This window comes from Podarcis raffonei, chromosome 1 (genome assembly GCF_027172205.1).
Source record: "Podarcis raffonei isolate rPodRaf1 chromosome 1, rPodRaf1.pri, whole genome shotgun sequence".
Classification (NCBI taxonomy): domain Eukaryota; kingdom Metazoa; phylum Chordata; class Lepidosauria; order Squamata; family Lacertidae; genus Podarcis; species Podarcis raffonei.
The window spans coordinates 21,547,335-21,571,793 of record NC_070602.1 but is presented as its reverse complement, the minus strand read 5'-3'; the positions used below and the strand labels follow the sequence as shown (position 1 = coordinate 21,571,793).

At 44.2% G+C, this 24,459-nt stretch overlaps 1 protein-coding gene across 1 annotated transcript; it reads left to right on the top strand.

Annotated features, from left to right (window-relative positions):
* The first annotated feature begins 936 nt into the window (after positions 1–936).
* On the top strand, positions 937–12,619 carry LOC128407602 (uncharacterized). Its single transcript, XM_053376145.1, has 9 exons — positions 937–989; positions 3,100–3,145; positions 3,810–3,986; positions 5,510–5,667; positions 7,619–7,701; positions 7,938–8,110; positions 9,692–9,802; positions 10,460–10,576; positions 11,723–12,619. The coding sequence occupies exons 1-9, from the start codon at positions 982–984 to the stop codon at positions 11,906–11,908; spliced, it is 1,059 nt and encodes a 352-aa protein (XP_053232120.1). The 5' UTR covers positions 937–981; the 3' UTR covers positions 11,909–12,619.
* Positions 12,620–24,459: the final 11,840 nt, after the last annotated feature.

Here is a 24,459-nt window from a genome sequence, read left to right as displayed (position 1 = left end):
CAGCTATATCTCCTCAACAGGCTCTCTCGCGGATCACTCCCGGGTCCCGGGGGGGTGGCACTTCAGCTCTCAAAATTAGCTCTTATCCTCCAGTGAAATTACTTATACTGCCAAATCGTGAAATTAATGTCTTTTACCCAATAAAGAAGAAGAAATTCTCTCGAACTTAGTTAGCTAGTCCTTGCTTTAGATTATTTATAAGACGGGGAGACGGACTTCCTGTTTGCGCCTTCCCCGATCGTGCCTAATTCAAAAAAAATTTTTTCTTTACAAATCCAATTTCCGTATTACTCACGGGTTGTTGCTTTTAGAATCCAATTGTTCACAAGAAGAAGTCAGCGCTCTCCGACCATGGCATGCGGCTTCACTCCGCAGGAGAAGCAGTCGACTCTCAGCACCGCACCGCTCGCCCCGTCCCCTGTTCCGAAGCCTTTAAAAAAGCTCCTTCGCGGGTCAGGGGGGCGCAAATGGTGCCCGCCAAGTCACCAAGTTCACAGGCTTCAGCGCCTGTGATTTCTGAGGGTCCCCGCGTCGCCGCAGCGGCAAGACCCGGATCCTGCGAAGCCGATTCCCTCCGGAGCTCGGAGGGAATCCGCCATTAGCCAATGGCGCTAACCCGGAAGTACCATGGCTATGTTGTCTCCTCCTGAATGGAGTAATGTAAAGGTCCCACCTGGATCTCATGAGTTGTGACCTTTCAACCCTATGTCGCTAGGGGTACTATTTAGGAAGGAGCCGCTGCCAAACTACTCCCCTTAAGTGTTGCTTCCTTGTGTTGAAAGGGGGAGACATCTCCTGTAAACTTAGTATGTTAAGGGATTTACCCTGTATAGGGTAGGTGCTCAAGGATGAAGCAAGATGCCATAGAGGTGCCATTGTGATGCTTCCAGCTATTTCCCCTAACTCCTAGATACTGCTGTTGTCACTGTTGTCAGTCTCCAAAAGTTCAGCATAGATTTATATCCTGGAGTTTTAAGGAGAATGGACAGGTGGGTGACTTGCAGCCTGGGGGCTTCATGTGGCCCCATTGCCATTTTATGCAACCCCCAAAACCTGCTACTATTCATTTCTTTCTGCAGGGTCCTACATTCCATTTATTTTATCACTATTGTCGCTGGCTTTGCCTCCCTCCATCTTGCTATATAGTTTCTCAGTAAATGGAGAAGGCGGGATTTCATTTTTTTAAAACACCCACCCCCCATTTGAGGGGGAAAAAAAACCCTGCTGCTTGTAAGACTCCTGTTCAAAGGACTCCACAGCTTCTGTGTTGAAATCTATGGGGCGATCGGGCTCAAGGAGGGCATACAAAAAACTCATTACATGGTTGTTGGCAGTAGCTAGGACATCTGTTGTACAAAAATGGAAGACTGCAAGAATTGCAAATTTCCCCATGTGTGGAACATTGTGGTGGTGGTGGTGGTGGGAAATAGGGCATAATTTAAATGTTGGAAGCTCCAGAAGGTTGCTAGGCCATGTGGTGGGATTTCATTTCTCACAGTGCTGCAAATAGCCTCTGGGACTGTGTGGCTTTGCCTATGCGTGAAATATGGCTTTCTGAAGGATTTGTGAATGTTTTATATATCATTATGTCTCTCCATTTTGATTTTGTATAGACTGAGAAAATTTGTATGTGGTCCCTGCCCTCCTTACTTGGGTTATATCTCATGGTGTGTGTATACAACAGATGATAATAAAATTGTTATGCTTCCATCATGGAAGTATGTGTGCGCATGTCTGAATGTGCAGCACACAAAATTTAGAGAGGGATTACATTTACTTGCTTTCTAAAATGGTAGTTGTTTTGGTTTGCTTTACATAAAAAGAAAAGAAAAGAAATTCTCTGTACAGTGATACCTCGGGTTAAGAACTTAATTCGTTCCGGAGGTCCGTTCTTAACCTGAAACTGTTCTTAACCTGAGGCACCACTTTAGCTAATGGGGCCTCCCGCTGCTGCCGTGCCACCGGAGCACAATTTCTGTTCTCATCCTGAGGTAAAGTTCTTAACCCGAGGTAATATTTCTAGGTTAGCGGAGTCTGTAACCTGAAGCGTATGTAACCTGAAGCGTATGTAACCCGAGGTACCACTGTATACTTATTTCAGAGTAACCCCACAAAACCTAGTGGGGGTTACTTCTAAGTAGACCTTCATATCATAGGGGAACAGGGCATGGAGGGAGCCTGCTGCATCCCGGATCAGACTTGACCCAGGAGTGGAGCTGCGACTGGGCCCAGGCACAAGAAAGCAGCCTCAGCAGCAACATTGTGTGCCACAATGCAGCCAAGGAGAGGGGTGGCAATGTTGCAGCCAACTCTCTTCTCTCTCCCCCCAGAGTGGAGGTGCAGTTGGCAGTGTTGGTCCGCCATGCAAAAATGCTGCCTCCACATCTCTTTCACAGACCTGTGGTGGGGGCCCTCCCAAAAAAGCGCCATGCCACCCATGCTATGCCACTGCCTGTAATATGCTATTGAAGAAAATGTTCCAACTAACATTTGTTTAAAAACCTGAAGCATTTTTATTAGGGATTGTAGGGAAAGACCTGCCAAGGAAACTGAAAAATATATTCATGTATGCAACAACGGCGGCAAGTGTCTTAATAGCACAATGTTGGAAAAATGAAGAAATCCCAACCAAAGAACTGTGGCAAGAGAAACTGATAGACTACGCAGAATTGGCAAAAGTGACACACAAATTACATGGCAAGGATAACTGTGATTTTAAAGATGAATGGGAACCTTTCACAAAGTACTTAAAGAAACGACAAAATGAACTGGTCTCTTTGGCAGATTTTGAATAAACATACACAAACTTTTTATTGATAATATTTAGATAGATAAATTAAGGATCTGTACAATTCTGTGACATGCAGAGAATAACAAATGCTGAAAAACCAGAGAGAGGAGCTGAGGGAAGTCTGCGAGGGTGGTGGTGGGGTTTCTTTTTTGGGGGAGGGGGGAGGGAAAAATGGGGAGGGGAAAAAATGAGGATGATGTCTGGTCACACCAAAGTGTGACGGAACTTTGGGAGCTGCCTTTCATACACGGAGAGCCATTTCTAGGTAGTATGGGTATATAACAACAATTTACCTTTTTTATATATAGGGAAGAAGAGGGTGAAGATGTGCCTCAGATTCCTGTCATGCGAGAGGTCAGCTGCCTTTGTCATTCTCTTTCTCAGACAAGAGGGCCGGGATAAATATAGGACAGGGCTTCTGTTTCTTTATTAGGTGTGCCAAAAGCAGAGCTTTGGCAGAAGTTGAGCAATTCTCCGATAATAACCATGCCAGGGGGATTGTACTGGTATCCAGGGAAGATAATATTCTTCTAACTGTTAAAGCCCTACTTGGGAGTTTGCCTTCTGTGCTAATTCAACATGCAAAAGGGGAGAGCAGGAATGAACATGTCAGCTCTGTCCTCTTGTCAGCGTGTGCAGTGGAGAGCTTGCTTGACTCATGCAGGCTGAGGCTCCCTGCATATTGGGAGCCTTGGCCCTCCAGATGGCACTGAACTACAACTCCCATCATTCCCTGACCCTGTAGACCTGAAGGAGCGTCTACACCCCCATCGTTCAGCCTGGACACTGAGGTACAGCTCTGAGGGCATTCTAGTAGTTCCCTCATTGCAAGAGTACCCCTAAACATTTTTAAAGAAAAAAAGTAGTGTGTGGGGTGTGTGTGTGTTTGTGTACACACACACACACACACACACACACACGGACTAGATAACCTTTGGGGGCCCTTCCAACCCTACAGTTCTCTCTCCTTCCATCTCTCTCTCTCTGTATATTTGTAAAAACCAGTTTTGTTTTCTAGAGCACCAGTGACATTTTGCAGCATCGCAGAAAAGCACTGCAAACATTTCGGCTTCGGAAGAAAGAAATTGAAAATGAGCAGGCTTCTGCAGAACTGACTGCAAAGAAGCAAGAGTTCAAAGAGAGGATGGAAGTGTTGGCCCAACGAAGAGAGGCCCTTGAACAAAAAGATCAGGATGTAAGCATCACTCTGCATCTATAAGGAGGGCACTTATAGGGAGTTGGGGTCTAGGCTGGATCTGTTAAACGTTATTAACAGAAAAGAAACATTAAATCAATATACATTAAATAATTATACAATATCCAAAAAGAAAAAAGAAAAAACATAAACAAAATAAAATAAACCCACCACCCTGTTTAACTTCCCTCCACCACTACTTGTCTTCTCTACAATCAATTTTACCCTTATCATTGCATTCTGGTTGTTTTTATTTTCTCTATATACATACATACGTCATTGATAATTTATTGTTTTGATGCATTTACATTCTTAACCTAAGCATATTAACATCTCTTTCTTTTTTAGAGCAATATTTTGTCATATAATCATCAAAGCATTGCCATTCGTTTTTTAGTTTTTGACTTGACTGCTATCGTATGCATGCTGTTAATTGAGCCAATTTTAAATATTCATTAAATTTGAGAATTCATTCCTCCTTGGTAGGTAGTTCTTTAGCTTTCCATTTAGATGCCATTATTATCCTAGCTGCGGTGGTCGCATATAAGAAAATTCTTTTTTCCGATTTCGGTATTTCTTTTCCTAAAAGGACCAGTAGGTAAGCCTCTGGTTTTTTTGTTAATGGGATTTTAAGCATTTTTTTCAACTCCTCGCATATTTCTCCCCAGAATTACTTAATTGGGGTGCAACTCCACCACATATCAGGCACTGCCATTCTCACCCAGTTGTAATGATGCAAAGCCAGAAGTGGGGCCAGTCAGGTGTGGTAGCTATAGGGGGCCGAGATGTCTTCAACCCCCTCAGTATTTGTTGGAAGGGGATCAGGCCTCCTCAATGTTGAGGGGGCAGAGGAGGCCGAGTGCGGATCTAAGCATGGCTCAGTGCTCAGCCTCCACCAGACAATTGGAAAAATGAGAAAGTGAAAGAAACTGGAAATGACACTCACTCATACTCAACCGTAGCTCCAGAGCACTGTGCTGGCCGGCAGCCTGATCACAAGAGGGCAGCATAGCAGAGGCTGTAGATGGGATTTGAGATGGAACACTAGCATTTTGTTTGGTAGGTCCCCAATTCAGCTGCTGGTATCTCTGTTTAAAAGCTTCAAATGTCAGATGATGAGCAAGACCTGCCTGAGTCCCTGAAGAGTCTCCTTCTAGTTGCAATATGCAATACTGGGCAAGATAAACCAGCAGCCTGACGAGGTATAAGGCAAAAGTGCTTGGACCCATACCTAAAAAGTGTGGAACAAGTGGAAAACCACTTGGGCCCATGATTCCTAGGCATGGGAAAAGTGGAAGTGTGAAGGAACCCTAAGTTGCTGTGAACTTAGTCCCAGGTAAGTGTGTAAATGACTGCAGCTTAATCAGTCTTCCCTCCATTTTTGGTTAGTGTCCAGGATGGTAGGATGAATTCATTCTCATTTTCTCTGAAACAAATGACTTCCCCTTCATGGGCTCCCACCTTTGAATACTGAGCAAAACTATGCAAAACTGATTAAGCCTTCTTTCTCCTTCTTGGTTCAGAGGAAGAACCGGATTCTTGAATTTGACGCATATATTAAAGAGTGTCATCAGAAGAAGGAGCGTGTCATTCAGCTGTACCACCAGGAACACACGCTGAAAGCCCTCAAGAAGCGTGAGGTATTCAAACTGAAAAAAGAGCTTAAGAAACTCCAAGTTAGGTATGTGACTGATGCTTTTGAGACGGATTTGAGACTGAACCACAGGTATCTGAGAAGGGGTGCAGTGAGGCAATCTTAGACACTGGACTTCTGGAGGCCCCATCGTTAGATGCCAGTGTATATTACTTCACTTACTTCAAAATGTCGTAAGCCAGCTTTGCTGTATTTGGGGACTCTCCTGCTGGGGGCCTGAGTGGGGCCCTGGACTTCAGTCCCAAAGTCTTCTCCTGATAACACCACTGCACATTATTCTCCAGCCAGCAAGCATGGCTGGCTTTCCTGATGTGAAGGTCCTGTGCCCTGGCAGAATAGAATCGTCATCAAAATTATATTTCTTAAGAATGGGGGCTTGCTAAGAGGGCCATAGCTTAAGTGGGGAAGGCTGTAGTTCAGTGGGAGAGCATCTGCCTTGCATGCAGCAGGTCGCTAGTTCAATCCCTGGCATCTCTAGGTAGGGCTGCCAGTCAGTGTAGACATTATTGAGCTACCTGGGCCAATGGCCGACTCAATATAAGGCAGCTTTCTGTGTTCCTAAATTTAATCTTTTACATATTTACATAGAGCAAATGTTTAATTATCTAAGAGTACAGTACTCAGCCAGAGGGACGTGGGTGGCGCTGTGGGTTAAACCACAGAGCCTAGGGCTTGCTGATCAGAAGGTCAGCAGTTCGAATCCCTGCGATGGGGTGAGCTCTTGTTGTTCGGTCCCTGCTCCTGCCAACTTAGCAGTTCGAAAGCACATCAAAGTGCAAAGAGATAAATAAGTACCACTCGGGCGGGAAGGTAAACAGCGTTTCCGTGCGCTGCTCTGGTTCGCCAGAAGCAGCTTAGTCATGCTGGCCACATGACCTGGAAGCTGTACGCCGGCTCCCTCAGCCAATAAAGTGAGATGAGTGCCGCAACCCCAGAGTCGGCCACGACTGGACCTAATGGTCAGGGGTCCCTTTACCTTTACAGTACTCAGCCAGCTTTCCCTTTCCCTCCTTTAAAAACACAATGGCGCTCCAGCTGTGTAATATATTTCCCTCTGAGTTCTGCTGGTGCCTACCTCACTTTCAACTTTGGCCCTAGGTTAAGAAGACCCCAACTGCTTTCTTGGGGGTTTATTAATTGTTAACTCTGCTTTGTAATAATAAGGGGATCAGCCACTCTGTGTTTTAAGATGGTTGTGATTCATTTGTTCATTTTTATCTGCTTGCTTACCTAACAAAAGGGTGGTTCCAAATATATCCGTGTACCTTGCTCTGAGTACATTTTGATATAGAACTGGTCACAAATATTTTGATAAATGAATGAAACAAAAGCCAAGACCCTTTTGGGTCCTCAGGACAACATCTTGATGGTGCTGACCACATTTTTATCTGTAAGCCACATTGAGTCCCTGTCAGGGGGAAAAGGCGGCATATAAATAAATATATATGCAGTGATCATCATCACCAACTTGAGCCAGTGAAGGCTGGTCCATTAGAGCAAAAGGGGCAGTATTCCACCAACTTCACTGTGCCCCCAGCCAGCCCCTACCTGCCTGCTGTTTTAGTTACATCTACTCCACAGGCAGACACTCAGTCTCAGTGTTGCCTCGGCAGAACTCCTTAGGGAGGAGGATGAGAACATAACTAGAGTTAGTTGGCTCTGCTCATCATTGGCTCATTGACTTCTCTGCCCTCCTGCCTACCAGTCCCAATGGGCACCAGCCAGCCAACACTGGGCTAAGCTGGTCTGTCACTCAAACGCACAGCTGGCAGGAACTGGTGGTGCAACTAAACATGGGCCATCTCTGCAGATGTTTGGCTGCCCATGGCAGTCAAGGTTGAGATGGGGGAGGATTGTCCCTCACATTTCGTAACTGAGTTACAGCTATGATCCCTTTCCAGGAATTCTAGTCATTTGTTGATAAGACGATTTTTAACGTCTGAGGCATTCCAAGCGCCCCTAATATATATTTCTTCAGAAAAAGGGAACTACAGAAGAAGATGGCAAAATACAAAAGCTTCGAAGATTTCCTGAAGAAAGTTACCGCCACATTCACACCAGGTGAGTATAATCATTAAACAGTTACACTTTACTTGGGGGGGACTCTGTACTTGACAAATACGTATTTAGATTTCTTGCCTTTTGACTCATAAAAGGATCCACAAGACATCTTTCATAAACCACTTTTGAAGAGCCATCAAAAATAAAGAGTAGCACAAAAATACCAAAACAATAAAAACATGACCCTGATATGTGTTTTCCATGTATAGCATAATCCTCCCTGTTTTCCATTGCAGGATTTCTTGGATATCCGGAAGACTCCATGGTTGAAGCCCTCATCAAAAGGCACAAGACACTGTTTGAGGAAAACCAGAGCTTGATGAAGAATTTGTCCATCCAGCAGTGTCACATTGAGGAAACGCAAAAAGAATTAGGGATCTTGCGAGAGGAATACAATACCACGACATTTGTAATGTTCACTGAGCATGTAGTTTTTATGACGCCCAATCCATTCATTCCACAGGTCCGATTGTACTAAGCACCGAGTGTGCTGGTTCTTTTCTGAAACCTTAGAGAAGGTCAATTCTGTCTTCTGAAACCAACAAAGCTTTGAGAAGTATTTTCTGCACGTAGGAAACCCATACTGTGTAATTCATTAGGATTCTCAACTTGTAGATTCCTTCGGAACAGGGTCCAATTGGCACTATAACTGGTCACACCACAAAGCCTCAGAGAGGATTTGTTGCTGCTGCTGCTGTTGTTTTCTTTTTCTGCAGGAAGTGGGCGAATGATCTTTTTGAAAGGCTTTTCGAAAAATATGATTATGGCTTCCCCCTCTTGCCCCATTGTGTGCTGCTAGTGTACTGTTGCTGCTGCTATTGTTTCATTGTGTTCTACTAGTTTGCATCTTCCCTCTCATTGCGTACTACTAGTGTACATCTCCCTTCTCAATGGGTACTATTAATAGTATTAGTATTAATACTATTAGTATCGAATGGTGTTACAATACTGGCAGGTATTGTCTTCTCTGACTGGTAGTGGATTTCCAGAATCTCAGGTAGAAGATCTTTCCTATGGCCTGCTACCTGTTCTGTTAAGTGGAGATGCTCCTGGGATTGAACCTGGGATATTCTGCAATCAAAGCATGTACTGCATCACTGAGCTATGGCTCTTCCCCATAAGCCTAAGTGCTGCTGTGGTGGAGGAAAAAAACCATTGTTACAGCACCAGACCCTTCCTTACCATTAGGAACCGCTGCTGTTTTCTGGGCAGTGCCCGGCAGAGCCTTGAAATACCCTACCTTGACTTTCCCTGGCTAGTACCTATGATGGGTATGTTCTACTTCCGCTGTTGAAGGAAGTTTGTCTCTGAATACCCGTTGCCAGACACTGCAGAAGGGGTGAGTGCTGTTGTGCTCAGGTTCAGAGTGCTGGACTAGATGGGCCCTTGGCATGCTCCAGCAGGGCTCCTATGTGCCCATCAGGAAATCTCAAAACAGTCAAAACCTCTCCAGATACAATTTCTCTTTCATTCAGCTGCCATGCAGTTCCAAATAGTCTAATGCGACTGTGAAGTGTTTCTGCATATATTTGCATGTGTAGGTGGGTGAAATCACTTGCAAAGCCTCTATTTCCTCTTGCAAGCTTGGTTAATATTTTTATTGTTAATTACAGTCATACCTTGGGTTGAATGCGCTTCGGATTGAGCGCGTTCGAGTTGCGCTCCGCGGCAACCCAAAAGTAATGGAGTGCGTTACTTCAGGATTTTGCCGCTTGCGCATGCACAGATGCTCAAAATGACATCATGCATGCGCAGAAGCGGCGAAAAGCAACGTGCACGTGCACAGACGTGCCGTCGCTAGTTACGTTTGCTTCTAGATGCTAACAGGGCTCCGGAACGGATCCCGTTCGTATCCAGAGGTACCACTGTATTACATTAATGTTTACTGTATGCTGCCCTGAGATCCTTGAGTGAAAGGCAGATTACAAATGCCGTAAAATAAATGTACGAACAGCGCATCCCTAAATTCCCATTTTATGGCTTTGCCTAGGTGCTGCTCGGCAAAATTTCTGAACTTCAGTCAAAGAAAAGTGCACTACAAGAAAAAAAGAAACACTTGTGTCACCACATTAACAATGAGGAATGTCTCATCGATCAAAAGGTAAGCTTCTCTGAGTCCCCACCCCACCCCAAAGCTCTTGTTTATTGATTGGATGTTGTATACAATTTAGAGATTAAAAATGTATATATTACAGGGTTTATAAATACTTTTGCTTTTAAGTAAATAAAGTAAAATACAGCTCCCATTAGCCCCAGCCAGCATGGGAGTTCAACAATATCTGGGCTGGATCTACATTGATCTTTGATACATTATTAAATATAATGGTCTATAACATTTGTTACAGTTTCCCTTTGTCCTCTGCTCTGCAGGGCCCTCTGGTGTCACATTTTAGCAATGGATTTTTAGCATTATAAACCACAAGTGTAAATCTGCCCCGGGAGGGCTAAAAGTTCCCCATGCCTGCCTTAATTTGCAAAAAGCCTCCTTTGAGGATAGTGGAGGGGCAGGACTGACGACTGAACTGGGATTTAATTTGCTACTGTGTCCCATCTGAAATGAGAATTGCAAAGCTGGGATGAAACTGGATTTATATTGATAATGAAGATGATGAACCAGCTGCATCTCCTTTTTTTAAAAAAAGTACTAACCTCACTCTTGATAAGTGTTGTTTTCTTTCACTGCTCTCCAAGCATATATAGTGGTATATGTATAGTGGTGCGAAGGACAAAGTTCATCCATCTCTTTATGCTCATGTAGAGGCAAGATCTAAGCAGGATGATGTTAGCAATCAACAACATGGCAGAGTTATGCTACATGCCCCATTATGGCCCTTTGGATGACATGACGTTGCGGTCCAAGCTGGACATGATCCAGGTAAGTGAAACCACCCCAAGACTGAGTGTAACATTTTATCCATGATTGTTATAAACAGCAATAATCTAAGGGAATAAAGCATGCATTTTGATCAGGGAGTGGAGCAATAATACAGAAAGCATTTTTACTCCACTCTTCAGCCCCACTCTTCCTCTTGACTTGACTGACTGCTGCCACTGGACCTGGACAGACTACAGACTGCATGCACTAGAACAGGAATGTCCAGCAGGTTGATCGCAATCTACTGATTGATCGCGGGACACTAACGGTAGATCGCGGTCAGTCACATGACCCTTAGCGTTTGTCCTCCAAAAGCATTAGAAAAAAGGAACCAAAACTCGCCTTCCCCTCTCCTAAAGAAAAGATCAACAATTTTGCCTGGCAATGGCAATGGGTAGATCACAGCCATTATTTTAATACCGTACTGTGAGTAGATTGGAAGCTGGACATGCCTGCACTAGAAAATGAGATGGAAAGTGCTCTAAGGGGTAGGGGGGAAAGTCCACATTTTAGAACCAAAGGATTCCTATCTCCTGGTGTTGAAACAACTCACTGATCATAGCGCTGACTTCATTTGTTTACTAAAAAAACACTGAAAAGCAGGAAAAGACAGGCTTGCCCATTTGTCCGTATATTTCACTTCCAAACTTTTAAAATAGGTGGCTGGTTGACTTTCTTTTTTTATGAAAGCTCAGAGTCTGGGTCCCCTTGCAGGCAGGGCGCTGGGGCGATTGCACCACTGATAATCCAGCCTTGTTAGCCATGCAGCAAGATAAGAAGGGAAGGAGAAGCTCAAGAACCTGAGGCTTTGCTCAAGCATGTTGCGTGTAGCAGCTCAGGCACATAGTATTTAACCATGGTTTACTGCAGCCTCCTCCAGCCTGGTGTCTTGCAGATGTTTCAGACTGCAACTTGCATCAGCCCCAACCAGCACAGAGCAAGGATGATGGAAGTTGTAAACTGAAACATCTGGAGAGCACCAGGATCTGGATAGCTGTTTTAGAGCTATGTGTGAACCATCCCAATGGGTTGTGCAAGATTAATTTTCCATGTGAATTTGCAAGACACTTTCTCAGTACTTCAGCTTAAGCCACTCTCCTTTTAGAAACTAAGCTTTATTAAGAACCTTTCTCTCTTTTTATTCAGGAGTCCATTTTGAGGAAACAACAGATCGTAGAGGAAACAAAAGCACTGCAGTCTGAAGAACTTACAAGGTCATCCTCTCATCTTTTGAGGGAAAGTTCATCTTCTACTCTTTCTAGGGAACAACTTAAAAAACAAATAAGCTTTGCCAATAAGGACAAGCTGGAAGACAAAGGAGGAAAAGCATAAGGAGACAAATCTCTTTTAAAATCCCATATACAGAATGGGAGACACTGCAGGGACTAGTGGAATATTTATAGTAGGTTCTGCAGACAAATCAACACAGATGGATGTCAATGCATTACCATAAATGCTTTGATTTGTGGGTGAAAGGGTCTTTCATGCTCATTTTTTGCAAGTATGGGTTGAGTGATCTTGATTCTTTCCGCCTGCTAATTCTATGTGTTTGGTGTTTACGGACTTGCTGGAGGAGTGGAAGCCAATCTCTGAAAGAACCAATGCACAATTTGGAGGTGCTCCTACAGCCATCCATTCTCCTAAACAGGCAGGCAATGGCTTTGATTAGCTGGCAAACTAACCATGGCTAGTTCAAGGGAAGACTAATCTTGCCCATAGTGTTCTTTACTCTTGATCAGGGCTACATGGTAGCTCCCCCCCCCCATGCCAGTTAAGCACACTTTTTTATTTTTTAAGTGGATAATGTAACCTGTACTTAGCCCTTAATCCCAGCACATATTTTAAAGGAACAGAAACAGGAGTACAATCTGCAAGCTTCTGTATTCAGAGCATTCAAACAGTGATCCACACGTTTGTTAGATCAATATGTAGTTTAGATTCTGCCTTGATACACTTTGGATCACGAATCAGCAACCTAAGGCCCATGGGCCAGAAGCGGCCTGCGGAGGACGTTTGACCGGCCCATGAGCCACCCCGAAATGAGCTGCCCACTTGCTTGCTGCGCTAAACAAGTCCAGCGCTGGAAATTGCATCTGCACAGACACAGACAATTGCAGGCACTCACACTTATGCACACTTATGCCCATGGAGGGATCTCCGCAGGACCGATCTGGGCCTGCCCAGACAATATAAACCTTGCTGACCCCTGCTTTGGATGAAATGCAGTTAAAGGCACAGCCTGCTAAGTGATGCAATGGTTGCATGGGTAGGCAAACTAAGGCCCAGGAGCCAAATCCGGCCCAGTCGCCTTCTAAATCCAGCCCATGGACAGTCCGGGAATCAGCGTGTTTTTACATGAGTAGAATTTGTGCTTTTATTTAAAATGCATCTCTGGGTTATTTGTGGGGCATAGGAATTTGTTCAGGTTTTTTTTCCAAAATATAGCCTGGCCCCCCACAAGCTCTGAGGGACAGGCCTCCTGCTGAAAAAGTTTGCTGACCCCTGAGTTAGAGTGTTGGACTAGGACCTGGGAGAGCAGGGTTCGAATCCCCACTCAGCTATGAAGCTCTCTGGGTGACTTTGGGCCACTCACCATCTCTTAGCCTAACCTACCTGACAGGGTAGGGACGCGGGTGGCGCTGTGGGTAAAAGCCTCAGCGCCTAGGGCTTGCCGATCGTCAGGTCGGTGGTTCGAATCCCCGTGGCGGGGTGCGCTCCCGTTGCTCGGTCCCAGCGCCTGCCAACCTAGCAGTTCGAAAGCACCCCCAGGTGCAAGTAGATAAATAGGGACCGCTTACTGGCGGGAAGGTAAACGGCGTTTCCGTGTGCTGCGCTGGCTCGCCAGATGCAGCTTTGTCACGCTGGCCACGTGACCCGGAAGTGTCTGCGGACAGCGCTGGCCCCCGGCCTCTTAAGTGAGATGGGCGCACAACCCCAGAGTCTGTCAAGACTGGCCCGTACAGGCAGGGGTACCTTTACCTTTACCTGACAGGGTTGTTGTGAGGATGAAATGGGGACAAGAAGAACCATGCACACCATCTTGAGATCCTTGGAAGGTGTTGTGTGCGTGTGTCTGTGTTTCTGAGTAGACATTGGTAGACTGTTAGGCTTCTACAAAATTATCGAATCATAGAGTTGTAAGGGACCACAAGGGCCATCTAGTCCAACCCCCTGCAAGGCAAGAAGGTTTTGCCCAACATGGGGCTCGAACCCACAGCCCTAAGATGTGCTCTATCAACTTTAGTATCGCGTATATATTTATATTCAGTTCAAGGCAATTATCAACATATCCCTTTGGGTTTTACAAAACTATGGGGAGCAGAAGAGTCTTCTAACCATTAAATTATTTTGAATCAGTGCCCAATAGACTGTTTGTTTTCTAACTGAGTCTCATTTGAACAGTTAGGCTGATATGTTTGTTTTCCAACTGTGGTTGTGAAATTAAGTTTAAGTGGATTTGTTATATAAACTCTGTTTGTATATTCCAACTATGTTTCTCACCGTTATAAAATAAATGATGCAATTCTCAATTCCTTTGTTGCACAATACACATAATATCTAAACAGCAGTTGTACTTTGGAAGGCTGTGAAAGTGCATTTGACTCATTCTCCAAATATTGTCTTGGCGATTTTGTATATTTTGGCCAACAGTGAATTTTATTTATTTATTTAAATATGGTTACTAACAACAGTACAGGTTGCTTCCATGTACATTAATTACATTAAGAAAGCTGATTGTTCATTTCTGTCTGGTAAGACACCCAAAGAACCCAATTTTAATATATCCTACAAATATATATATTGGTTTTATTCCAGTGTGGCTTCTCCAAAAGAATCTTGGGTATGGTGAAGGTGCTGGTATTTTTTTTAATGGATTTCCCACAGTCAACTTTGGAGAGGGAATGACTATTAAATCCAGTTTAATTTTGCAGGTTTGATGCCCTCAGTGCCCAGATACTTTACCTGGAGCCAATATTAGTGTAATAAAAAAAATAATTTTTTTTAAAAAAAATCAGAATTTGTATACCACTTAATTGTAAAAACTTCTAAGCCATTTACATTTTTTAAAATATACATTAAAATGATTGATAAAAAACAGAAGTTAAAAACAAGTTGACCTAATATCTTCCCAAGATATAAAAAACCCCAGCAGTTAAAAGTTATGCATTAAAATGTAAAATTACATATTAAAATACATGTTAGCTTTTGCCTAAGCAAAAAAGAAAAGGAAAAGGTTTTAGTAGGTGCCAAAAACAGTACAGCAAAGATGCCTGCCTAATGCCAAAGTGTAGGTGCTGCCATGCTGAAAATACTGATTCCATACAAGTGCAGAAGAAACATTATGTGGCACTTGTAAAAGTGCCAGTTCATCAGATCAGAGGGATCGAGTAGGCATCTCTCTCCCTCTGCTTCTGAGGAGTCAGTATGAAGACCATTCCATTGTGGGGTCACAAACCATTTTGGTCCCAAGAGCACATTTGCAAATTGGAGAAACTGCACATCCACTGCAACCACACAGATACCACAACTGCATATGATTGGCTGTGAAGCTTAATCATGGTCTGAAAAGTCAGAGCTGAAGGGGGAGGAAGGGGTAATCCTTCCCTCCCCAGTTGTGACCATCCTGGAATTCCTTCTCTTCTATTGTGGTTAGGCTTGAAATAAGCATTGTATGTCTCATTAAGGAGTAGCAGACATTTTAGACAGTGGGGTTGCATCTGGGGAAGGAAGAGTTATGGGCGTGGGGGGGAGGGTTAACTCTCTGCTCCCCAGCTATGAGTCGTCCCCCCACCAAATCACTATTCATATATTTGTATCAGAGATGCAGATCAAGTCTGTTCAGATTCGAATTCACATGGATGGAAGATGAAGGACCCTGTGTGAGAAGCAGGGAAGCGAAGACCTCCCAGAGTGGGAGGCTAGGAGAAGAAAGGGAAGCTTCCAGGTGAGCCAGTGGTGTAGCATGGGTTGCCAGGACCCAAGGCAAGGAAAGTTTGGCACTCCCTAATCAACGGCTCCATGAGTTGCTGCTGCTGCTGTCCGACGGACCTGCAGAGCAGTGCTGGAACATGTGTGCATGCCTCCTCAGGCTGGGGCACTGCCATCACTGTGAGTCTTGCTGTCCGCCCGCCTTCTCTTCCAACAGGGATGCCACCTGGCCAAGGGATGCAAGGGTCTATCCTCTCCTAGCTCCTGTTCAGCATGAGGCGGGCCGGAACAGGGAGCCCCTTGAAACGGCAGAACGGCACTCTCTCTCTCCCTTGCACCACTGTGCCAGGCCTCTGTTTCCCTTTCCCTCAGGTGAAATCCCCAATGGATAATGAATCACGAGCAACAGTGGGTTTTTCTTTTGGGAAAACAGGTTGCAAACAATCTTTATTATAACAGATGTAAACAAGGTGTTTTGGTTCTTCTTCTTCCACAGAAATGTAACAAAGAGTGCTGTTGCTTTTTATTAAAACCTATACTGTTCCAAGTTATAGGCTGTATGCTGTTCAGTCTTTAGGTTACTTTCTTTTACACATCTTCCATAGATCAGACTTCTCCACTCACAGTTCAGAAACTTGGGATTTTAACAAGACTGTTTCCCTTACAGACCCCCAAATCCTCCTTGGCCTCAGAATCACTACCGCCCTTTCCTGTCAGAGTATTCCCTCAGAGGACCCTTTTCCCTGCAAACACCATGTAGAACTGTGTATTTTCTGTTTTACCCGTGTTCTGCGATTCAGAAGCTTTGTCACGGTCCGGTTTACGGGCGGTCGAAGTCCTAGCAGAGGACGTCGGGACTGCGGGCAAGATGGCAGGGGGGGAGCAGGAACGAGAGTCAGGAAGCCAGGAGTCAGGAAGCCAAGGGTCCGAGGATCAGGAAGCAAGGAGCCAAGAAGCCAAACACAGCAAGGCAGGGAACGTGTTGCTGTGGCAAAGAGCCAAAGGGAAATGCTGACCTTATATCCCTTCCCGGCTCTTGCCACCAGGTCCTGTGAGTTACCAATCGGCCTCACCTGTGCAGCCATGCCTTGCCTCTCGAGAACAAACTTAGGAAAGCCCCAGTCCTGCGAAGCTCTACCGGGCACAGGGCTGTCGGGATCGTCGTTCAGCCAAGCTGATAAAGCTCATCTTCCTCCGGAATCGCCCTCCCGACAAATAATTAACGACCTGAGCCTTTGATGAGGCTTCCAGGCACGTTCCGATTCAGCAGAGAATCAAAGCAGCACGCGGAAGTGATGAGATTTATGGCTACATCGCTATGCTTTATTTCTTACTACGCAGACAGCAAAGAAATGTACATCTTCTCTCTATGAAAGCAGAGAGCAACTGAAACAAAGGAACAAAGGAACGGAGAAACCAGTACGTCACATCCATCTCCCTTCTCCCGTGAGACTTCAAATAGCATGGACTGGAATGTAAACAGAGCCTTGTGACTCTAAGCAGCTGCTCAGTGGCAAGCAGAAACTAACAAGGGCCTGGCTCCTGCACATACTCCTGACAACCTTAGAGCATATACTGAGAGTTCTCGGCTCTCCTCAGCTCCACCACCTGTCAGAACAAACTGTCCTGACAGAATCCGACTCCCAGACCCCATGAATCTGTCATGAGACAAAGGTTCTTGAGAGCAGAAGCAGTAAGGCCTACAAAGCCTACACAATCATTCAAGCCTGCTAACTGCTAACTGTTAACAGCAAACTGCTAAGTCACTGTGATTCGTGACTCATCTTGAGGGATGACTCGTTCTCCCTATAAAAGTAGCCAGTCTCTGTGCGTGTCTGTGTGAGTATGTATCTCAGCCAGTGTGTGTGTTGTGTTGTGCCAACAAAAATTGTGCCAGGACTCTAGTACAGTGGTACCTCAGGATGCGAACAGGATCTGTTCCAGACGCGATGGCACGTTTGCGCGTGCATGGGTCGCGTTTTGCTTCCACGTATGTGCGTGACGTCATTTTGAGCGTCTGCGCATGCGCGAGCGGCGAAACCTGGAAGTAACGCACTCTGTTACTTCCGGGTTGCCACGGAGCGCAACCCGAAAGCACTCTACCTGAAGCATATTCAACCCGAGGTATGACTGTACAGTGGTACCTCGGGTTAAGAACTTAATTCATTCCAGAGGTCCGTTCTTAACCTGAAACGGTTCTTAACCTGTGGTGTGCTTTCGCTAATGGAGCTTCCCGCTGACGCTGCACTGCTGGTGCGCGATTTCCGTGCTTATTCTGGGGCAAAGATCTTAACCTGGAGCGACCACTTCCTGTTTAGCGGAGTTTGTAACCTGAAGCATCTGTAACCCAAAGCATCTGTAACCCAAGGTACCACTGTAAATCAGTAACTAAGACTGTGCCTCTGTGAAGAGTCAGATAGCTGCTATGAGCACTCTGTGTATGCTCTTTAACTATGCGTTTCCGAGCACAATTCAAAGTGTTGGTGCTGACCTTTAAAGTCCTAAACAGCCTCGGTCCAGTATATCTGAAGGAGCATCTCCACCCCCATCGTTCAGCCCGGACACTGAGGTCCAGTGCCGAGGGCCTTCTGGCGGTCCCCTCGCTGCAAAAAGCCAAGTTACAGGGAACCAGGGCCTTCTCGGTAGTGGCACCTGCCCTGTGGAACGCCCTCCCACCAGATGTCAAAGAGAAAAACAACTACCAGACTTTTAGAAGACATCTGAAGGCAGCCCTGTTTAGGGAAGCTTTTAATGTTTAATAGACTATTGTATTTTAATATTTTGTTGCAAGCCACCCAGAGTGGCTGGAGAAACCCAGCCAGATGGGCGGGGTATAAATAAGTTGTTGTTGTTATTGTTGATAGGCTGTTTATGAACAACTTTATTTTCTCAAGTAAAAGTTTTATTCTGTTTATGAAGAAGACTCTGTGTTGATTAATTTACCGCTGTGCAACAGAATCTTGCGCACCTTCTCTCACTCCACTCCATCTGCCTCCCTTGGATCCCTGGCCAATTAGGAGCTGTTGCTAGTTAACTGTTTGCTGGCAGGGAGAAAAACACTTGGTGACTCAACCTGCTCAGTAAACAAACTTTTCTGTCATACCCCTCTGGTCAAGGTGGCAGCTGCAGTGGTGAGCCCCTAAAAAACTTGTGCCTTGGGCAGTTGCTCCGGTAGCCCCCGCTCCGAGGCTTTGCCTCTGGTGAGAGCTCGGAAGGTCCACCCATTTCTTGTCAGCATCGCCCTTGAGCCAGTGCCACCAACTGGACTCAGACACTTCAGCCCCGACTGGGCTAGGCAAGCTGGGTAGCACTTCCAGAGACCACCTTCTGCACAGGAACAGGTCAAAGTGCTGTGGACTCACAGCTTGGTGTTGTGAGCACCGAACTCACTTCCACAAGTAGACAGTCGTCACACAGCAGAGTATAGCAGAGTGTAGAAGAAGAAGAAGAGTTTGGATTTGATATCCCGCCTTTCACTCCTTTTAAGGAGTCTCAAAGTGGCTAACATTCTCCTTTCCCTTCCTCTCCCACAACAAACACTCTGTGAGGTGAGTGAGGCTGAGAGACTTCAGAGAAGTGTGACTGGCCCAAGGTCACCCAGCAGCTGCATGTGGAGGAGCGGAGACGCGAACCCGGTTCCCCAGATTACGAGACTACCGCTCTTAACCACTACACCACACTGGCTCTCGTTTATGTGTAGCAGAGCATAAACGACTCGGAGAGCGGCTCTGTAGAATAACTACTTTTATTCTATCTACAACTATCATACAAATTATATACAGAGCTAAATGGAGAAGCTGAACTGCACTGAGTGTCTGCAGCTGCTCTTAGCAGCAACCTTATCTATACACACGATCTCTAACACTCAGTCTCTCTCTCTCCGACACACTGACTGACTGACTGACTGACTGACGTGGTGCTGGAGCTGAATAAGTAGAGAGCAGAACACGCCCCCTCCTCTCTGGAGAATCAGCAGACTCATCAGGAGATGCTTGGATATGGAAGGGGTGAAATCTCCTCATTTCTGTGTGAGACAAGAGTTAAGAGTTACCAGTGAGAGAGGACTTTGCATTTTTCTTTTTTCTCTCTTTTTCTTTTGGTTTACATTAGTTTGTCTTTTATTGGAATGTATTATGAAAAGCCTTAATAAAATCTAATTTAAAAAAGAAAAAGAAAGTTTCTCAAGCATCTCTACCTAGAACTATCTGGAACAAGACAATGTGAGACGGTAAATAATGTTACCGGGTTCTTGTTACAGAGAAAGGGCAACTACCTTGGAAAGGGCAACTACCTTGAAAATGTAACATAAATGTCAGCCTGTACATGAAATTAAATAATGATCCAATACCATTTAGAATGCTAATAACTCTTGTGCTTGGCCCTAATGCATCAGATTAAAAATAATGTCTGCTTTTAATCAATACCGCCTGAAAACTAACAGAACAGCTTTGCTAATGGAAGCATCAATACTATTTCTCAGCACTGGAAATGAAAGCAGGCTCCTGCAAGATTCTCAGGGTCAACGGCCCAAATGTCACAGAGAAAAATCACAGCCAGGGAGCTGATTACTCTGTGCTTATATAAAATGGCCTCTGACATTCCCCAAGGTGGCACACTTAATAAATTCACTCATTTATATCACAGGAAGTGGTGGATAAATGACAAACCTAATGAACAGCAGTAGTAATATAAAGTAATCAATTTTGGAATTACTTTTAAAAAAAGAAATTGCAACATTTATTGTTTTAAGCCTTGGAGCAAGCTCATGAGATTGATCTTCTATAGTTTATACTTGGTGTGCAGTGTAGTGAGGTCATTTTTCCACCCAGATATAATCCCAAGGCAGCCATACAGATACATGCAGCACTTCCAATTTGTAAGAAGAATGGGATTATGAAGGGGTGCTGAATGTGGCAAAGTGGATGAAGGTAAGCTCCATGAACAATTGTCCCATACACCCATTTCACTTGGGGAAAACTAAGACACACAGTATTGTAGAGTTTTTTAAAACCCATCTTGTTTTTATTCTATCATAAGGAGCATAAGTAATGTAAATTAAATGCACTTTTTTTTCATTTCCCAAATATTGCAGGGAAATATTGCTTGTCTGCAAACCTCCTGGATTGTAAATGCTTTATTTGTTTTAGCATTATATATTTGATTGTTGTAACCTGACCCGGGAGCTTGTGGTAATGGGTGAATAAGGAATCTAATAAATACTGGTACATGCATGCATGCATGCATGCATGCATGCATGTATGCAAGGTAAGTAGGATAATGTTCATTTTATGCCACATTTTGAATCATAGCTGTCAAGTCGCAGACAAAGAACTGAAATATGGAAAAGCCAACCAAGATAAGTACAATTTTGATACAAAATGCTATAATTTATTTACAGTACTGCTATTTATTTATTTACATTGATGTAATTAAGAAAGTATTAGGTAAAGATTTACTTGATTTTTTTAGAGTAAAATGATATTTTAGGATGTACTTTTGGTGATAGAGTACATATGGAACAATAAGATTAGTATTTAGTAAGTTTATTTCTGTTTTTGTTGGTGCTGGACTTCACTCAACCTCAATATTTTTTAACCATTTGCTTTACAGGAATGCATTTAATACATATACCAGACTGGTGTGGTGGATGTAGGACCTGGGGGAGCAGAGCTCAGATCCCCCCTCAACCACATAATTCACAAGTTGACCTTGCACCTAGTGACAGTATCTCAGCCTTGTGAGGATATAATGGGGAGACCATATGCCTCACCTTCAGCTCACTGTAAGAAGGTGGGATTTTAAAAAGGGGGGGGGGAGGGAACTATATAATATGAAGGGAACAGTCCCAGACTCCAAAGAACAGGAGCTGGGAGGCCATTGGGTACTGCAGACCACTCTTTCCCTAGTTGGTTTTGGGGGCATCTCTTCTCCTTTACTGTGAATAAGCCCATTTTTGCTGGGCTTCTCTGCTCTGCCTTGGTTTCTGTTCTCCCCACCCCCTTCCCCAGTACAGCTTCTCAACAGTTAGGTTTCAATCATTGATAGCTGAAGTTGAAATGTCAGCATGCCGGTTGAGGAGTTGTCTGCTGGAAGGGATGGGATGGTGTGCAACAATAGGATGGAATCTGTGGTACAAGAAACCCAGTCACTTCCTGGAACAAAATCATTCTGTAACAGATTTGAGGTTTGGGGCTCTGGGAAAGTTGCAAACAGATCTTGTTAAGAAAATAAATGGAATAGTTATGGAGGCTGAAGCCTATACCCTCCTGTTCTTCTTGGGTTTATTTAGGAGTTGAAGAATTTCTTCCTCTCTTGTAGGGTTTAAGGTTTGGAGACATTCCCTTGGGCTTTTTTGCATTGTCGTGTTTTATAAGTTAAAAACCTTAATTTCTTATCACATATTAACAACGCCTAGCCAGTGTAATGTGTTTTAATCAGTATTGCGTTTTGACCTTTGTACCATAATGAAACAGGGAAGTTTTCCATCTGGTCTGGTGAAAATTAGCTTAACTGTATTGTGGAACTTTGACAGCTATGAGTTACAATTCTCAGTATGCAAAGTAAGGATAATAGGCACATATTCAATTGGTGAGTGCAGGTTTAGAATAATTTGGATAATGTGGTTGGATGGAGTTAAGACTACTGGGTGGTGGGGAGCAGGAGTGAATTTATGGTTGGGTGCCAGTCAGTCTGCTTCAGTCCATGTTGATTAGTGATTGGTGTCTGTGGTAGACAGCCAGAAGAAGGGAAGACAACAGAAGAAGAGGATCTAGGAAGACAAAACAAAAAGAAAACAGAAAGGTAGAGTGGTACAATCCTCCTTCAATGATCAGAGCACTATATCTGAAGCCTCAACCCTCAGCTCTCCAAAGGCAAAGACATCCTCTTTTTTAAAGTTTAAGAATAGCAGACGAAGGCCAGGAGCCTACTTAATATGAATTGTTTTCCCATATAAAATATATGCATATATATATATATATTCTTGTTGATTGTTTGTTGTTGTTAAATTGCTTTGAGGTGTTTTAGGAAGTAGTTCATCAATGGAATTGATTGAATAAAAATAATTGGAACCTCATGCTGACTGACGCTAGATAGGTGCAGATGAATGGGTGCTAGAGAATAGGCCAATCTATGGGCTTCTCCTTCTGCAACAGGACAAGCCATGACCACACAGAGGCTACTTGATGCCTGGCTATCCCGTGGTGTGGCTCCTGCACATGTGAGGACAACAAATAGAATCAAGCGGTGTAAATGGGGTACAACATTATACTGCTTAATATTGAAATTTTTGATTGCGTAACCTGACATGGGACCTTATGGTGCTAACCCAGAAATATTACCTCGGGTTAAGAACTTTGCTTCAGGATGAGAACAGAAATCATGCTCCGGCAGCAACAGGAGGCCCCATTAGCTAAAGTGGTGCTTCAGGTTAAGAACGGTTTCAGGTTAAGAAGGGACCTCTGGAACGAATTAAGTACTTAACCCGAGGTACCACTGTACTGCCTTTATAATAATCAGATCATGGTGCCTTACCCTGACACAGGAATGTATGAAGCTGGCTTATCCCGAGTCACAGGGCTCTTCAGGCCCCTACCGAGAGATAACGGGTCTTGAACCTGGGACCATGTGCTTGTAAGGCAGAGACTTTACCGCCTCACCAGTTGCTCTGGCAAAGAAACTGTTTATGCAATCTGAACTCTGGTGAACTGAGTTGGCCTCTCTCTGCAGAGCAGCCATAAAGTGTCCCAGCTGTGGCTAGAATGGGCTGAACTTCTGTGATCTGCACTGACAGGAGATTGCTGTACAACAAGAAAATCCTAAATAAAATATTAAAAAAAACACACACACACAGAGCAGCAACAGTTGTTGGCAAGAACACCTGGTGCACTTTGGTTTATGAACTGAACCACAAGTTCAATTGAAAACAAGAAGTTAATGTTCTGTGTCACCATGTACACTAGTGACCATGGTTTTGTCCTCTCTAGGGCACATTGTTTCGATGATGGTGTGTCTTATCAATACAAAAGCACTTCCAGGTTTATGTCTCCAAAATCTATCTTGGTGTGTCCTGTCCACATTAGTGGGTAGTGCTAGATGGGATTGTTGGGGGAAAGCAAATAAATTTCCTTCTCCTCAACCTCTAGCTAATGCATGTATTACTTTAAACCACACAAGAGCACTATTTGTGTAGCAACAAGCCAGCATTTGCTCGTAGTCTTTTTCTAAGTTAACTCCACCTGTAAAAGCTGAACCATTTTGTTGTTCTCTCCTGATAAGACGCCTGCTATTGCTCTCTCTTTTTATCTCTACTCATCCTGTAAACAGTTCTTGCCAAGATAATTTTGTTCCTGCATGAATAAAGCAGTAAAAATCCAGAAACTGTGTGTAAACTTCTCAGTCTAATTCACCCAAGCTGCAAGGTCTCCTAACAGGGATGTATTTGTGCTAAGGCTGAGTTCCATTATGGACCTGCCTTCAAGTTTATTTCAAATATGTGTGTTCCAATAGTCCAGACTTGCCCAAAATTGCAGTAATTTATTTTAAATGTGTGTTGCTCCAAGCATCTGAGGTGCAGGAAACCTCCAACCAAGCACTCAGACTATACAAGAAGCTCTCCTGCAGGAACCTGGTCCTGAAACCACCTTAGAAGCAGAACCATTTGCCTCAAGGCTATATTACCATGTTTGGCAGAAAAAAACCTGAACCCCTGGTTGTCTTACATCACAGACCTTGTGCACAGTAATGCCGTTATCATTGCCTTACTAATCAATGAAGAAAAAGGATACAGACTGAAGTTCAGAGAAGTTCATTTCTTGATTATACAACCTTATCTACTTAATGGCTAATCTCATTTACTCAGAGAAACCTAGAATTCCTATTGGTGAAAGTCCATGTCTATGTGACCTCCTCAGAGTATATAAAACTGGAAAGCAAATTAATTCGTCTAGAGTCAC

Excerpts from the sequence above, each read along its gene's own strand:
- LOC128407602 (XM_053376145.1), top strand. Across the intron at positions 7,702-7,937 it reads TACCGCCACATTCACACCAG|GATTTCTTGGATATCCGGAA; the intron begins GTGAGTATAATC and ends TTTCCATTGCAG. Across the intron at positions 10,577-11,722 it reads CCAAGCTGGACATGATCCAG|GAGTCCATTTTGAGGAAACA; the intron begins GTAAGTGAAACC and ends CTTTTTATTCAG.